General features: G+C 39.9%; 1 protein-coding gene across 1 annotated transcript in view; it reads left to right on the top strand.

Annotated features, from left to right (window-relative positions):
* The window catches only part of LOC139469370 (sphingosine kinase 1-like), a 30,084-nt gene extending 26,791 nt beyond the window's left edge, over window positions 1–3,293 (top strand). Inside the window, exons 5-6 of the mRNA XM_071251523.1 lie at window positions 553–773; window positions 2,217–3,293. Coding sequence (XP_071107624.1) covers window positions 553–773; window positions 2,217–3,199 — 1,204 coding nt within the window. The 3' untranslated portion in view covers window positions 3,200–3,293. The remainder of the gene's footprint in view (window positions 1–552; window positions 774–2,216) is intronic.
* Window positions 3,294–15,618: the final 12,325 nt, after the last annotated feature.

The raw sequence follows: 15,618 nt of genomic DNA, 5'->3' as shown, positions 1-15,618 counted from the left end.
GTTATACTGTAGATTTGACAACTCAGCTTTATGATGTTTCAAAATAGATGTATGCAGAATGCATTTTGTATATACATGTGTTTTTTTAAACAGGTTTTTCAATGGATTTTTCAATGGATTTCTGTAAATGAATGTTGATTCACATGTGACATGCAGTAGTACATCTTCCCGTTATCTGATTGACTAGGTTGTTGCCTATGGTAGCCTCCATCTTTGTGAAGCTATATGAGTTATCGCGTTTTCAGTACAAGGTGCACAACTCATGATCTACGCAAAATGGCCATTAAAAGTGGCCTTGATGTGGCAAGGGTAGAAACTAGGCTTTGATAGTGGACACGCTTGCCTCAGGAAAATGGAAGTAGTAGGGCTGTCTGGTGTATCAAGTATAGAAAGTAGGGACACACATTGCGATTTCCCTTATCTGTAGGTACCTTGTTACATGTGCTGACATGTCCAGGTTTTTTACCCCTTTGGTGCTACGGGTTTATGTCGATTAAAGGTATGAGTACGAACATCTTTTCGAAGTTGTCCTAATTGCCTTTACTTCCTCAGAGAGCCAGTGGACATGAATGCTGTGCTGCATTCGACCTTTGTCCTCATCAAGCACAAGGTTGTGCCCATGGACTTGGTGCTGATCCAGACTCCGTCACAGCGGATCTTCTCCTTCCTGTCCGTCACATGGGGCATCATGGCCGACATCGACTTTGAGAGCGAGAAGTACCGCAGTATCGGGGAAGCCAGGTTCACTCTCGGGGCCATCAAGCGCATTCTTAGTGAGTACCAGCCGACTCCACGGTTGAATAGGTCCCCAGTATCGTATGGGTGATTTAATGGATCAGTTGGTAAGGATTGGAGACTTGGTTGATGGCACGTCATCGTGACCCGACGACATGGATCATTGCTTATAATATCAATCACTGGTTTGTCTGGTATTGAATATTTATGAGTGTGTTTGTTTGTTTGTTTGTTTGTTTGTTTGTTGTTTAACGCTGCACTCAGCAATATTCCAGCTATATATAAATAATGGAGTCTTGACTAGACAATCAAGTGATTGACATCATGTGCATCGATCTACACAATTGGGGTACGATGACATGCATCAACCAAGTCAGCGAGCCTGACCACCCGATCCCGTTAGTCGCCTCTTACAACAAGCATGGGTCGCTGAAGACCTACTCTAACCCGGAATCTTCATAGGACTTGCTTCATTCAAACAACAAACAAACAAACAAGCAAACCAGTTCAATGGCCTCTACAAGTCATGACTTGGTTTGACATGATATGGATTGACATCCTGGCATTGAACAGAACTGTGGAGGCTTTCTTTAGCAGGGGTGGTCGGTAGCCTAGTGGTTAAAGCGTTCGCTTGTCATGCTGAAGACCCGGGTTGTCCCCACATGGGTAAAGAGTGAAGCCCATTCCTGGCGTTCTCCACTTTGATATTGCTGGAATGTTGCTAAACGCGGTAAAACTATACTCACTCACTTATCATCTTCCCTGAAATGTCAAAGGAGAAATGAATCTGAGTCTTCGTTTGATTACAACAATGATCTCGAATGTTTGTTCATCATCACATCTTCATCAATGTATAATTTGGTTTCCATTCAACCATATTAGACATCCTGTGTTTGGTCATTGGTTTTCTGGGGGCACGGGTGGCCCAGCCGTCTAAGGTGCTGCGATTCCCTGTGCAGAGTTTTGTCCCTTGGGCACGCCAGAAACCTATGAATGTGGGTTCGAATAACGGTTCGCCCCGATTACGTTTCTAGGTTTGTCAGCACCATACCCGTGCTAGTGGGTTTCACCGAAGTGGTAAACGTCCGAGACCTGCATCACTTCGGGCTTTCCTCCCAAATTAAGCTGACACGCCGTGATATAACTGGAATACTGTTAAAAGCGGCGTTAAACCAAACTCACTCACTCACTCAATGGTTTTCTAGTATTCGGTTGATGTCAACACTAACAGTATATTTACCCCACTATTGTGACTTTATGGCAGTTGCATCTGCCAGTGTGTTCATTCAGTGAGTCAGGTGAGCTACAGCTCACGTTTACTCACAGTATATTCATTCTCACCTCTCAGTAGGCAAATTGCTGAACATAAACAGGTAAGTATGATTAAATAGGGTCTTATCTTTTTTATGAGACATAATATTTTGAACATGCATAAAGTCCGTTTGTCAATTTTTTTATTCAATGATCACTTTGTTCTTCAGATTTACGCTCGTACAAAGGAAAAATCTCCTTCCTGCCAGTAGCTGAATACAGTCCCAAGGTTGTGAATGGAGAAAGTAAGAATGCTGTTGTGACCAAGATCCGTAGATTTTCACTACGGAGTCGCAGTAACAGTAAAAGCACACTGAGTTCAGGCAGCAATGATAGACTGTCAGCGTTCGGCTCCGAGGACCTTGTCAGCTCGGACCTGAACCCCAGCAGCTCCCAGCTCAGCCTCAGCAACTCCAACGGGAGCATGGGTGAGATGAACAGCAGCATGGGAGATCAAGAACAGATGCCAAACCTCAAAGAATCTCAGGAACATTCCACTCTGTCCAACTCCGCTACTAGGTCCAGCATGGAGATCAGCGAGGACTTCTCCCCGGACGGCTGTGGAGACGGCATACGAACTCCTAAACCAATAAACATTATGACAAACGGACACTCCACGAATGAACCATCTGGCGGGACAAATCAGAGCTTGGAAAATAATGTGAAATTGAAGAAGAGTACCATAACAGCCTCGGGAAGCCGTGGCCAATTTGAAATTGAAACAGAAACGGTTTCGGCTAAGAGGGCTGAGAACCACTACCTGTCTGCCGCTCTTCTGCCGCCGCTAGATCACCCAGTTCCCGAGAATTGGGTTGTTATAGAGGACGGATTCGTGTCAGTCAGTGCTCTATACCAGACCCATCTTGGAAGTGACATGCTTGCGGCACCTCATGCTCATCTTAGTGACGGCTTTATGTACCTTATGTTTATCAGAGATGGAATTCCACGGAATACGCTCTTAAATCTCTTTCTGTCCTTCGGCGAAGGCGGACATGTAGATTCGCCTCATGTGGAAATTGTCAAAGTGCTAGCTTTTAGGTTCGAGCCATCTTCGTCAAATGGGAATATTATGGTTGATGGTGAACGAATTGATGTGACCCCTCTCCAAGGTCAAGTTCTACCTCAGCTTAGTAGAATTATGGCAATTCAGTGATCTAATCATTTTCTGTATTATGATGTATGATTTCAAGATGGATGTGTTTGTTAAGGGCCTCTGCCAACATGGGTCAGAGCTATAGTGGCATTGCTTAGTGGGTATTAATTCCAGGTTTGTGTGGTCCAACAACAGACTTGAGATGTACTAGCAGCATTAATTGGAAGACGGAACATAGGTTTCGGATTTGTGGAACAGAATGCTCTAGCTTCATGTATTAACCCACATTTTAGTAGATGTTACGGCTAGATTTGTTACAGAGTTTGTTATTGCTAGATATGCATTATGGTGTATTGTGGCCAGATACACACAAGAGTGGATGTATTAACTTGATGTATTTTTTAAGCATATTGTGGATAGATATATATTATAGTGGCTAGATTAAGTTAAGTACATGTGCTACACATACTTTAAGGTGCGTTATGGCTTGATATGCACTACAGTACATGTTGTGAATAGATATGCAATATTGTATGCATTGTACATGGTGGCTAGAGAAGCTCTAGTGGATATCAGAGTTATATGTGTCTGATATTGGCCAGATGTGCACTGCAGTGCATGATATGACTTGATATGCATGTTATGCTGTACTTACATTACAGTACAAGGTATAGATAATGTATTCGCCATATTAAGGACCATGGGTGATTAGAAATTAAGTACAGATGGATGCTTTTTTGAATCACTCACAATATGTCTAAATTTGATAACAAATCGAGGAGTGAACAAACATTATTTAATGCTGATGTAACTAAAACTTTTGCTATAAGAAGATAGACAAGGCGATGAACACGCGATGAAATATTGTAAGAAAGGGATGAATAAGAGACAGAGTTAGAATTTGTTGACATGGTATGTATATCCAGTGTTTACATACTAGTAGTGTTGTCACATCCTGACAGATGTCAAAACTCCATACCTGCATGTATACACACCTTATGTCTGAAAATAAATAATATTATAAATATTAAAACAAAATAATGGCTCGTATGGACCATATCAGGCTAAAAACGGTGGTTTTGAAGGTTACATGCAGTTTGGTCTTGAAACTGATAAGAGACAGGGTGCTTAATATGGCAAATACGGTAAGTGTGATTGTTTTCGCTGTTTGTCGGACTCTGCAGGTGGCAGTGTTGTAGACAGCATCAAGTGTTAACCTTGTGAGTTTCAAAAACTAACTGCTGAGAAAATAGTTCATGGTTGGTAGTATAAAAGCTTGTCTGTGATCCAATCCTTGACTTGCCTGGATGATTTGGGAATGGGAGAATTTGATACCAGGACACGCACAATAAGATGAGAGATACAGTATTGTGACATCGATCTATATCATGTGACAGTCATGTGACAGTCATGTGATTTGTAATGCGCCGGACTTGTAACAAAATGTAACCACATACTGTCCCAGAAGAGTCTGGGCGTTACTTACCCGCTCGTAAAATTGAATTACCTGGGTTTTTTCAAAAATTGTATTCTGTGTCCGGGTTTCACTGTGTATATATGTAAATAGAGATTATTGATATTTTCAAAATATATTATATATTTTCTAGAGTCTATGCAAAGATGACACATAGCCATGGTAACTTGCACAAATTCTTGTGGAAGATGGTTTTTGTACTCATGAATGTGTGATTGTAGTATTTAGAATACGGCTCAAATTCGTGACACTTACTCAAGGGTATATTTATATTTGTATAACTGTAACGTGCCACTGTGGTGTGAATGTGCATTTGATGCTTAAATGCTTTGTATTTTCAATGAGTGTTTGTCCCACGAAGCCCAAGAATACTACATACTTGGTCATCTATTTCGAGGTTATTATTTTGGAGGTCAGAGGTCAGAGTTCACAAAGTTCTGAGTGCTGTTGTACAAAGCGATCTTTGGGATCGAAACTCGCATACCTTAACGTAGACTTGCGACAGTCGTGGCCTAAAGTTATTTTGTACAACCTGGGTCCCTTTCCACAAAGCAATCTTAGCGTTAACATTGACTTATGACAGTCGTAGCGCTAAGATAGCTTTGTAGAACGGGATCCTGTGTCCTCTTTACATGTTTTGAATTTGTGTTGTGTTTAAATAGAAATTCCATTTCACCATTGTCTTGCTTTATGAGGTCACAGTATTTAGTCTTTAGGTAGTTTGTGGTTAAGATTTTGAGGACAGAGAGGATGATTTTATCCAATTTATCTGATCGTTTCATTCCGCTTATATGAACCTTAAAGGGGCACTGATCTAACGCAATTCCCCGGACTGGTTGTTGCCTTTGTTATTGTTTTTTCCCCGTAAGTACCCGGATGATACGCAACGCAACTGAGCGTGACCAGAGACTGGGCTACCGTCTGCAAGGACAGCTAAATACACTTGGAGGCCGGAGGCAATATTTGTTTTACGAAATTTTGCATTAACACTGATTGGTTAACTGTGATCTATAAAGATTTCGACAAAGGGCGCATGTAAATTAATTTCTTCAGGCTAAACAAACAGACAAAAAGAAAGGCGGAGCTCATCGGATTTGGAAATACCCCACATGGTTATAGTTTAATACTAAAAAAAAGTATCTATGCAGTGAAAGCATTTTCGGATTTCGGATTGCGTCGATAATACGACTACTACTCCCTTGTTGTCATCCATGTTTTCTTGTATAACCCTACACTTGTGTATTTGTCGTCATTCACTTGATGCTCAGTTAATGAATTTATTACAGGTACAATTAATGGTAGCACCACTTAGATTACCTGACAAAGGTTCCCATTTGGCATTTATTGTGTCTGGGGTAATTATTCAATCTAAATCCAGGTTTGAAGTGAGGTGAAATGTGTGTTATGTAATATGCACGTGGCAGACCAGCAAGAGGTGAATGATCAATTGATTTACTTTTTTTTGTAAATCAACGGATCGTTCCAAGTCATCAAAGGATTAAGAAAATACGTTGATTGATTAATTACTGTTATCTTGCACAGTGGATATGTCAAAACTGAGTGTTTACATGTCTAGGTTTACTAAAACAAAGGGAATACACTCATATCATGGCGGGAAGTGCCGATGTAAAAACAACATACTTTGTTCAAAGGGTTAACTGATAATACGTTGATTGATTGATCATTGTTATCTATCACTCAATGGATTTTTTAGGAACCGTGGACGTTATGAAAATAGTTGTCACGTGGGCTTTCTCAGCCGACCCTTGAGACTTGACACTTATGTGAACGCCTGAAACAATCCAAGTGATCAGTTGATAAACGAACACAGGTTATAATATCCCGAAACGATATATATCTTTTAAAATATTTGATTGTTACAGAGACACGTGACATCGAATAAGTTTCTTTGTACAGCTGCAGACGAGTGGGATATTGTTCCTTCGTGTGGATATTCACGGACACATTCCTCGAACAAGGAAGCTCCTAAAATTTATACACATAAATTTGGTAGGTTGCAATTATGGTATTTGCATTTTGTTTTCCTTCATTTGAACCGATTCGTTCTTGTTTCTCAACGTCTTGGTTGGAAAATTCTACAATGCACGATAGACGTTGTTTTCACAGGTCTTTTCCTTTTTAAGCGTGTATATATTACCGTCAATTTGTAAAATGTGATTCTCTCAGGCAATTTATAAAATGTGTAAATATTTCAGTCATTTGGACTAAAAGATCTGTCCAGATTGATTAAGATGATCAAAAGGGCCTACAAACATCACAACAGACTATTATGTAGGATTAGAAGCCAAACAACATAGAAATGTACTTTTCAACGTAACATTTTCAGTCTCTTGGTGGTGACATTAAACATCAAAATGTTTGGAATTCGTTAACATAATAATACAAATGGAAATGTTTTTTAGTCACTTTTAATAAATTTGAAAGTGTTACACATTTTGACAGTAAAAATTATACACACTATAAAAAGGCAATGCTCAGGTGAAATATTTACTTTGTGTTGCTAGTCAAAATAGTGTAAACGAAAATCGCAAAATTACCAAGCAAGTGACTTATCAAAACTTCGTCACCATTACCGATGCTACCCACAAATATACCTACATTTCCTTATTATCTCGAAAACTGTATTTCATTTTGTTGACCAATGTGACCATACGCCCTTATTACTACCCATAAAAGTGACTGATGCGCTTACGAATTGCGCAGCAGAGGTCGCGAACTAGTCTAGATTTCTGCTATACATCCGGGTACTCACTGGGAAAAAACAATAACAAAGGCAACAACCAGTCCCGGGGAATTGCGTTAGATCAGTGCCCCTTTAAGCATCTGAAATGTCAGTGAATAGGCCCTTGGATGTGTGATATTCTTAGGGACTGATCATATGATATTCAGGGGTGGGTAGGAGGGGGCTGGGAGTGTTTTGGAAAAACATTATTTGTTCCAGAAAATACTGAACCCAAAATATGTGCTTAAAAGTAAAGACAGAAAAAAATTGCTGGACATGTTGTCTGTCCTGAAAAAAGTGTTTTGTGAAAAAAATGAAATGGTTATCTTTTCCTTTTAATATATTCAGAGAAAGAAATTGTAGGTTTGAAACAGTGAAAAAAGAAATTAATCTTCCAAATTTCCTCATGAAAAAAATGAAAGCACTCATGTTGAAGATTTGTTTTGTTTGTCTTCAGTAGAAATATGATGCTTCAAAGTACTGATGGGTGGTTGGGTAGCCTAGTGGTTAAAGCATTCACTCATCACGACGAAGACCTGGGTTTGATTCCCGACATGGTTACAATGCGAGAAGCCCATTTCCGGTGTCCCCCGCCGTGATATTGCTGGAATATTGCTAAAAGCGGCGTAAAACCATACTCACTCACTCACAATACACATACCCGACATGGGTACAATGTGTGAAGCCCATTTCTGGTGTCCCCCGCCGTGATATTGCAGGAATATTGCTAAAAGAGGCGTAAAAACAGGTTATGTGAGAGAGGCAGGCTAACTTGTTCTCATTCAGATACTCAATCCAGTTATCTTCTGTATAAGAGGGGCGCCTGGGCAGCCTAGTGGTTAAAGCATTCGCTCGTCACGCCGAAGACCCGGGTTCGATTCCTGACATTGGTACAAAGTGTGAAGCCCATTTCTGGTGACCCACTCTGTGATATTGCTGGAATATTGCTAAAAGCGGCGTAAAACCATACTCACTCACTATATAAGATTTGATATATAAGAAATGTTTGGAAACTAGGCTAGGGTGTGTGTTAGATGTTAAAAGCTTCCTTTTATTTATGTTGTCACTTTGACTCATTCATTCTGTGAAACAGAGTTTATTTACTTTGATCTTTGATAAAATTTCTACTATTTCACATTAAACATTTATTTATTTATGATATTACCATTCCATATTGATATGAAATGATGAAATAATAGGCCATGAAATATTGGATTTGGAATCATAAAAGCAAGGTGAGCTTCAGTATTGTACCCAAAATATCATGTTGTCATGTTATGGGAGCAACAGAATGTATGAGTTTGGTTAATTGTCATACACTGCATGATACAACTTTGAATTGAATCAGGAATCTGATATTCTGATTCCAATGATGAAATTGTATGCCATTTCGCTATCAAACTCTCCTTAACTACTAGTGATTAAGTTATACAAGTTACTTCCAAAGTGCTATGTTTATATGGTGATTTGACCTCGAGGACTTAAGCGTATATATATGTCTGTATCAATTTGAAGGTATTCCTGGTTTCGAGACAAAGATCCCAGCACCTTGCAGTCCCATATGTCATGTTATGGTTATCTAGATCATGTTCCTATTCAATGCGACACTCAAAGTGAACATTTGAATATGTACATCAAATTTTGTATATTTCTTTTTTCTATGTGCAATAGTTCCAATCATGGTTAATCATGTTTATGTGGACCAAGGACTTGTTCGGACCATGTTTGGACCATGTGTGATGAGGCTTATCAAAGGAAATGTTTCTTTGGTATTTTTGCTTGTCAGTCTTTTTTATCGGCAAATTTCACATTTTATAGGAAGCAGGAAATGTTGTTCATAAAATGAACACAACCAACACTGACATAGTATCAGAGAGGCGAAATCCATGTGTGCCCCATTGTGTTGGTTGGTATTCTTCAGGGAGGGGGGCGTGGGGGGAGTAGAAAGCGTTCCTCCCTTGTCAGTTTAGTTTTCAATGATTTGTTTGTTTGTTTGTTTCTTGTTCAGCGCTGCACTCAGCAATATTCTAGTGATTGACGTCATGAGCATTGATCTACGCATTTGGGATACGATGACATGCATCAACCAAATCAGCAAGCCTGACCACTCCATCCCATTAGTCGCCTCTTACGACAAGTTTTCAATGAATTACGGCATTACTTAGGTTAGGCCAGACTATTTTTATCCTGTGGTTTACAGATTTCTTTTGTAAAAAAATCCTAGTTGGAAGATAGAAAAAATAAAAATTAAAAAATGATATATCCAGAATTTGTATGCAAGTGTTGTCATGTGACATATTGCAGGAACTTGTGGGTCACATAAGTTTCCGACACAGGAACTTGTGAGTCACATAAGTTTCCTTAAATCTTCCAAGTCCAAATAGTCCAAGTAGTCAAATACTGTACTATTTATTCATCAAGGAATACATTTATGTAGGGAGGCCCTTTCCCAGGTTGATTGTACACAACTGTTTATTTGGAGGGGGCACGGGTGGCTCAGTCTTCTTAGGCTCCACGATTTGCTGTGCAGAGTTGCATCCCTTAGGGACGCCAGAAACCTATGATTGTGGGTTCGAATCCCGGTTTGCCCCGATTATGTTTTTTAGGTTTGTCAGCACCATACCCATGCTTGTGGGTTTCACCGAAGTGGTAAACGTCTGAGACCTGCATCACTTCGGGCTTTCCTCACACATAAAGCTGACACACGGTGATATAAGTGGAATACTGTTAAGAACGGCGTTAAACCCAACTCACTCGCTCCTAATTTGGATGCAAGTATTTTCATCTGCATGTTTTATGTCATTAATAATCATAAGATATTGATGTTTAATCAGCCTGGGAAGAGATTTCTACATGTACCTTGAACAGTGAACTTGCGTCCCTTGGTCACGCCAGAAACCTATGATTGTGGGTTCGAATCCCGGTTCGCCCCGATTATGTTTTTTAGGTTTGTCAGCACCATACCCGTGCTCGTGGGTTTCACCGCAGTGGTAAACGTCTGAGACCTGCATCACTTCGGGCTTTCCTCCAAAATTAAGCTGACACGCTGTGATATAACTGTAATACTGTTGAAAGCGTCGTTAAACCCAACTCACTCACAATTGAACAGTGAACACTTGACTACTGATTTTCATGGTGGACAGTTTGTTTCAGTGGAACCAACTGTTTTCTGTTTGGACCATGGCACTGCTTGTTCTAGTTTTTTGAAAGTGCAAAATTGAATGAACTGTCTTTTGTGGCTGTTCATTTAACTGTTCTCTTTCAAACCAAAGTCACATGACAGGAGTATGTTTGTGTATGTATAGAGCATAGGTGGCACAGTAGTTGAAGGCTTCACAGTTGGCTGTGCAGAGTTGCATCCCTTATTGCATGCAAGGATCCACTGATCTTTGAGGAATATGCTTGTCGTGAGAGGCGACTAACAGGTGTTCAGGCTGGCTGACTTAGTTGATGCATGTCATCGATCCCGAATGCGTCATGATGTCAATCACTAGATTTTCTGGTCTAGACTCGATTATTCACAGACTGCCGTCATATAGCTGGAATATTGCTGAGTGCAGCGTTAAACAACATACAAACAAAGAAAATACAAACAAACACTGATCATGGGTTCAAATCCCAGAATTGCCTTGATTATGTTCCACTCGTGAACATGGATGAAAAACATAGACAATCTGCTACAATGGTCTTTCCTCTCACATTAGGCTGCCATTAAGCTGTGAGGTAGCTGTCATACTGTTCAAGGTAGCCTCATGCCCAACTCTCACATTTTGTCCAGCGAAAATACCAAAATAATGTTAACTGCCATGTTCCATTTTTGTCTGTTCTATCTTCTGTCCTCTACCTGAGTAAGTATATGACGAATGTGTTAAGAGAAGGTAGGCCTAATTGTGAATTATAACATTTTGTGTAAGCATCTCAGCATCTTGTATGTAGCTGGGAAACCTGGAGCAGTTTGCTCCGTCTACACGTCAGGTTGGATCAAGTATACTTGTTGCCATGTCAACACAAATATTGCATGACTAGGAAGAATGTCACTGCTTTGCTTCTGTGGGCCGTAACTGTTGGATCAGGTCATTTGACTTCTGCAGTGTTAGACTGTGGTATTTTGTCAATATTGACAAGCATTCATCAATCAGCCAAAATTTCAGGTTAAAGCCAAATCGCCAAATCCTAATTTGATTATATTAGGCATGTCTATCTAGGCCAGACCGATCTATCTTGTTGTGTGGTGTTTTTCAGTAAGCCAGGAGGCATGGCAATTTATTTAAGGTGATAAGGATAGCCTAGTTGTCTGTGCAGAGTTGCTTCCCTTAGCCGTGCCATGATCCAGTGATATGGGTTCAAATCCCCAATTTGCCCTGATTGTGGTCCTCGGTTTGTCAGCACCAAACTCATGCACATGGATTTAACCAATGTAGTAAATGAAATATTAAGGGAACGCCTCCTGAGATATCTGAATAAATGTTCAATGTTCCATTAAACCCAGCTAACTCATTTCAGGTAAATATCCCTTATAGAAAACTACACAAAATATTTTTTTAAGTATAGTTCCAATCATATATATAATTCAATATTTTGTTTTATTTTCACAAAATTTTTGTCTTATCTATAAAGGAAATTCATTTGTCTGGCCTAATGATATTACACACACATCTGTTTTATAGCATGCCAAACTTTTAAGACTGTGATATGTGAAGCCAATTGCTTTGTAAATGCTCAAGAAAGGTGCTCTATAGCAATATCATGAACAATTTACCTATGTCAGTTTATGCAACAAATATACTACTCCCCAAAAAGTTAAAGAACACCTGATTTTTTTTATATGACTATAGTTAACCTGTCATGGCCAAAGTTACTATAGTTATATGAAAAATTCTGATGTTCTTAAACTTTTTTTGGAGGCGTATTCATGGCATGAGAGAAGAACCCTATACCAACACTCCAATGATTTGTTACTTATCAGGACAACTTAGTTTTCTATTAGAGCGTCACCACGACTGTTAGCACATACAGTTTATGAGTTCTATATTATTTAGCTGTACTTAATTCATTTAATCCATCATGATATGTTTGTTCCAAGAATTCAATACTTAGCAATTTATGAATTGTTAAAAAAGATTCAACTTTTGTCCAGAATATACTTGTTGATTTGATGTAAATGTAGGGTAGACTTTGCCCCAGGATCTAAAGCCTTTTCTAGTCCCAATCTAGATGTTGTAATGATGCTACTGTGTTAGAAACAGACATTGTCCCTTTACAGGTAAACAAACAGTGTGAACACCATGTGTTAGGACAGTAGGCATTGTGTATGTAGGAAGGATCCATTTCCATTGAAGGGGACTGCTGTAATTTGTGGCACAGACTTCATGCTTTACGTGCCCGTAATGCGCCAATGAGCAAACCTTGCAGATCTGTATGTTCAATTATCAGGTTGTTATTTTTCTTAAGTTTGTTTGCCAGTAGTTAGGCTATTATACATAATATTTTATTTTGAACGACTTCAATCAAATATTCTACGACTGCCATTTAATAACCTAAGTCAAGTCTCATTTGAAGGGGGCACGAGTGGCCTAGTCATGTAAGGCGCAGCGATTTGCTGATCAGAGTTGCATCCCTTGGGCACACCAGAAACCTATGATTGTGGGTTCGAATCCTGGTTCGCCCCGATTATGTTTCTAGGTTTGTCAGCACCATATCCGTGCACATGGGTTTCGCCAAAGTGGTAAACGTCTGAGACCTGCATCACTTTGGGCTTTCCTCCCATATTAAGCTGACACGCCGTGATATATCTGTTAAAAGCGGCATTTAACCCAACTCACTCACTTACACTCGTTTGGGGTCACCTCAATGGCATGGGGCAAAGCTTTCCGAAAGTTTCATAATTCATAAGCTAGGCCTTCTGCAAAAAACTGTAGGTTCAAGATTAGAGGATAATCACCATGTCACACTCATTCAACACTCTACTGCCCTTAGGTTTTTTCAAGCAATGTATTGTAACTAATTGATAGACACTGTAGGAACAGAGATGAAGCTCTGTAGCCAGTGGGAGGTAGGAAAGATGGCGCACTCTCTATGATAGAAGAAAGGAAGTTAGAGGGGGTGTAAAAGAGCTGTCATCTGGGGCCACATTCACAAAGCAATCTTAGCGCTACGACTATTGTAAGCCTATGTTAAAGTATTGGAGTTACGATCATCTTAGCGCTAAGATCGCTTCGTGCAAGTGGGCCCTGGACTAGGGATCAGGAAATCGGTTGGGGCGTCAGACTTGTCCGATTGTGGCTGCAAAATATCTGATTTGAAATCAGATGGTTGCTGTAAATAACGGTGAGTTGTGTGATCTACCGATCACTTCACACACAATTTCACCAAAGTCTGATATACAATGAACACATTTTTATGACCAGATATTTTTATAATGGAATTATATTGCGTTCTTCAGTTCGGATTTGTTGACTGGTATTTCCGGTGTTATGTGCTCGCGGTGATCAGCTGATAGCGTTTTTGGAGATGGCGGAAAAACATTGTGTCAGTGTAAAACTTGAGTTTGTTAAAAATATAAGTACATTTTTATTTATGTATGAACATCCATCCCCTCCAATATGAGTTGGGCGTGACCAAAATGCAAATGTCCGATCGGCAAAGAAATACTTCCGGATCCATGATCTGGACCAGTTTTACATGGTCATGTCGTGGTCATGTAATACTGTCATGTATTTAGAGTGTTGTAGGTTAGAGATCAGTTTCAAGGAGAAATACACAATATTGAGGACGGTGGGGAAAATTATGGAGTCATGGTAATAAATTACTGTGTCATCACAGAAGAATTACTAAACATTTCGCGATTATACTATAAACATAAATGAGGGGGTTATACATGGTACTACGCTCGGATTGAAGTATCTAAATAGCACTAAAATGATGAACGTGACAGGACGGCGCAAGTGTGCATGGAAAACCTCACATTTTAATGAACAAACTTATTGTTGCATTTGTCTTATTCATTGGATGACATTTCTTGCAAAGTGTATGACATTCCAGCCTTATTTACAAAGAATCCCTTCGCCATGATGACTCGCTCACTCTTGCTCAATGAACTTTCGTAGTTGCCTTTACCTGTGATTATTGTTTGTGTTGGATGTATAAATTATTTGTTCCCGCTTTTAGGCTCAGTGTTTCGGCAACAGTTCAGGTCAGTGTTGATGTTTTTGGTTAGTTCGTTGATATTTTTGTTGGATTATTTGATTTGTTATGTTTGGTAGTTATTTAACTGGCTTCCTGTGCACTTCCTTGTTCATAAAGTGATGAAGGAGAAGAGGTCTCAGTGACTGATTCCTGATGCTGAGGATGAATTTGTCTCCTGCTCTTGTCCTGTCCTGCCAATCAGTTCGTGCTTTGGTCACACAAAGATCAGTAAACCAAGAAATGTTGTTACAACTGGTAGGTGATGGGAGTTCCAAGTTCCAGACTTCACTAAACTGAGAAGGCCTGGTAAAGATAGAAAAGGCCTGGTAGAGATAGAGAAGGCCAGGTAGAGATAGCGATGGCCTGGTAAAGATAGAGAAGGCCTGGTAGAGATAGAGAAGGCCTGGTTAAGATAGAAAAGGCCTGGTAGAGATAGAGATGGCCTGGTAAAGATAGAGAAGGCCTGGTAAAGATAGTGAAGGCCTTGTTGAGATAGAGATGGTCCGGTAAAGATAGAGAAGGCCTGGTAAAGATAGAGAAGGCCTGGTAGAGATAGAGATGGCCTGATAAAGATAGAGAAGACCTGCTAAAGATAGAGAAGGCCAGGTAGAGATAGAGATGGCCTGATAAAGATAGAGAAGACCTGCTAAAGATAGAGAAGGCCTGGTAAAGATACAGAAGACCTTGTAAAGATAGAGAAGGCCTGGTAAAGATACAGAAGACCTGGTAGAGATAGAGATGGCCTGGTAAAAATAGAGAAGGCCTGGTAAAGATAGAAAAGTCCTGGTAGAGATAGAGATGGCCTGGTAAAGATAAAGAAGGCCTGGTAAAGATAGAGATGGCCTGGTCAAGATAGAGAAGGCCTGGTCAAGATAGAGAAGGCCTGGTAAAGATAGAGAAGGCCTGGTAGAGAAAGAGAAGGTCAGGTAGAGAAACAGAAGGCCTGGTAGAGATAGAAAAGGCCTGAAAATGATAGAGAAGGCCTGGTAGAGATAGAGAAGGCCTGGTAGAGATAAAGAATGTCTGACAATGATAGAGAAGGCATAGTAGAGATAGAAAAGGCCTGACAATGATAGA

Source organism: Haliotis cracherodii, unplaced genomic scaffold (assembly GCF_022045235.1).
Source record: "Haliotis cracherodii isolate W230 unplaced genomic scaffold, xgHalCrac1.p SCAF_2, whole genome shotgun sequence".
Classification (NCBI taxonomy): Eukaryota; Metazoa; Mollusca; class Gastropoda; order Lepetellida; family Haliotidae; genus Haliotis; species Haliotis cracherodii.
This window is presented reverse-complemented; position numbering and strand designations above follow the sequence as displayed.